We start from the raw sequence: 2,500 nt of genomic DNA on the forward strand, positions 1-2,500 counted from the left end.
TCAGAAAGAGGTGGTCCATTGATGCTGAGTAGCATACATGCTGTTAGATCAACTTTTTTTGGCTCAAGGGCCACATTGGGTTTTGAAAATTGCCGCACCCCCCCCCCCCCCCCACGACACATACATAAAAAACTATTGTTTTTATAGCCTATAATTTAGTATGAAAAGTATTTCTTTTAAAATATGAATTGCTTAAAAATACTGCTAATTTTATGCAGTTTAACAAATGTATAAATTGTGCACTGTCGCTTTAAGACAGTCGCTTTAATTCACGTTTATTTCTCAATGATCTTCTGCCTGCACCGCTATGGCTAGTGCTGTGCCTATGGCTGGGCCCTCTCAGTTTTTAAATGGTCAGTAGTGGGAACTACTGTTGCCTTCATGATTTTCCTTTTAAAAGTTTCTTATAAGAAGGAGATATCAATTATCAACAATGGCAAGCCAGCTGGAACCTGCGGCTCTCTCTCCCTCTCCTGAGTGCAGACACGTTCCCAATTAAATGGATCGCATAACGTTCACATTAGATCTGCTGCAAAGGAGATAACTAAGAGTTAACTTAGTTTAACATGATGTTATCTCTATTTAACATGATGTTTTGACATTGACATTGCAAACGTTCTCTAAGGAGAATGAAAAGCAGTTTGCAGTAAGGCTAACCAACGTCGTCTCTATCGCAGGAAAAAAATAGCGATAACCAAATGAAATGCTCGGCGGGCCGGATCCGGCCCGCGGGCCGCAGTTTGCCGACCCCTGGCCTAGGCTAAGCATTCTGTAGCCTAATTCGTTAGAAAATTAAAAAAATGGTTGCACTTCTTTTTGCTAATTTATTTTCACATTTAGCAACAAGGGTAACAAACGTTTAGGTCGTGCGGCCTTTGTGCGACTGTGTAGCCCAAATCATTAAAAAAAACTTTTCCGTGTCATACAACACAACTATTTACTTTAACATCATTACATCTATTACTACATCTATACACTATTTCCAATTTGTATTATATTAGTGACTCACTTATCGTTTTAATGTTTCCAGATGTTTGATATCAGGACGTGAGCTGTCAGAACTGACAAGTTGAACGTTGTCTTATTAAAACGGACCCACCGCGGTGACGTTTTTGGTGGAGGTGTTTAATAGTGACTCAGAAGAAAGCAAACGTTTGGACAATAAGCACATCCACACACTATGTGGAGGTAAACTGGACAGCCCCAAACCTCTGAATAGTTCTGCTTGTTGTTAAATTGCAATGTTAGCGGCCGCCAACGGGGGTGCATAATGTCGGCAGGCATCATTTAAAAGGCAACTGCGACTATTGTGCGTCTGCCCCATTTCTGATACCGTGGGGGAAGAAAATTAAACCGTGGCGGGCCGCCACTACCCAATCAACATAGAGGAAACACTGTGCTATCACTGTTCCTTAAAAAGAATGCATCCGATGATTTTAGGTTAACAATCTCTCTTCAACTGAGTCCAGTATTGTTCCTCTCCGCGGAGTCCACACTCACAGGCCCCAGTGCTTCACACCCTCCGCGTCTGTCTGGCTCCACCAGCACACCCAGTCTCTTCTCAGGTGTACACTAGCGACACACACACAGGCCACAGCAGGTGTCCTTTTCACCTTTGACGTGTTCAGACTTTCTCTTCCTCCCCTCAGGTATGTCCAGCCCAGATGAGATGGCCATGATGTCCGTCTGTACCTGTCAGGTGCGAGCCAGCTCATTGTCTGACCTCTCTCCTCTTCCTCTGCCCCCCCCCCAACCCCCCCCTTCCTGTCGCTGTCCTCTGCAGGCCAAGTCGTGTATCTGCCACATGTGCGGTGCTCACCTGAACCGGCTGCATTCCTGTCTCTACTGCGTTTTCTTCGGTTGCTTCGCCAAGAAACACATCCACGAGCATGCCAAAAACAAACGACACAACCTAGGTAAGATATCCTCACAACCCTGCCAAAAACAAACAACACAACCTAGGTAAGACACTCTCACAACCCTGTTAAACACAAACGATACAACCTAGCTAAGACATCCTCACAACCCTGCTAAACACAAACGACACAACCTAGCTAAGACATCCTCACAACCCTGCTAAACACAAACGACACAACCTAGATAAGACATCCTCACAACTGATAGAAACAAACAATACAAACTAGGGTAGACACTTACAACTGACAAAACCTAGGCATGGCATTCACAACTGACAACCTGGGTAAGACACTCTTACAACTGACACAACCTGGGTAAGACACTCCCACAACACTGACACAACCTGGGGTTATATTCTCAAATGACACAGTAGCACCCACTGGGTTGTGGAGACCTGCTAGTTCTGATATTAGCATCATAGCATTTGACTATTAGTACGGTACAACACTAGCTCCCCCCGATCTCATAGTTCCGTTGAAAAGGGCTTTCATGAAGACTGGATGGCATCTGCCACTGCTGCCACTTGTGTAAGTGGATCCTTACAGATCCCCAGTACAACATGGCGCTCGTTTGTGTCTGCCAG

At 44.8% G+C, this 2,500-nt stretch overlaps 1 protein-coding gene across 2 annotated transcripts in view; it reads left to right on the forward strand.

The window, feature by feature from the left end:
- The window catches only part of LOC143103266 (ubiquitin carboxyl-terminal hydrolase 22), a 30,457-nt gene that overhangs the window by 14,721 nt on the left and 13,236 nt on the right, over nt 1-2,500 (forward strand). For both annotated transcript variants that reach the window (XM_076267085.1, XM_076267086.1), the window contains one exon: nt 1,784-1,916. In XM_076267085.1, the coding sequence (XP_076123200.1) occupies nt 1,784-1,916 (133 nt within the window). The remainder of the gene's footprint in view (nt 1-1,783; nt 1,917-2,500) is intronic.

The sequence above is a fragment of the Alosa pseudoharengus genome, unplaced genomic scaffold (genome assembly GCF_046254945.1).
Source record: "Alosa pseudoharengus isolate Yale_2024_CS ecotype anadromous, Long Island Sound unplaced genomic scaffold, YU_APseudo_1.1 YU_APseudo_1.1_scf_4, whole genome shotgun sequence".
Taxonomy (NCBI): Eukaryota; Metazoa; Chordata; class Actinopteri; order Clupeiformes; family Clupeidae; genus Alosa; species Alosa pseudoharengus.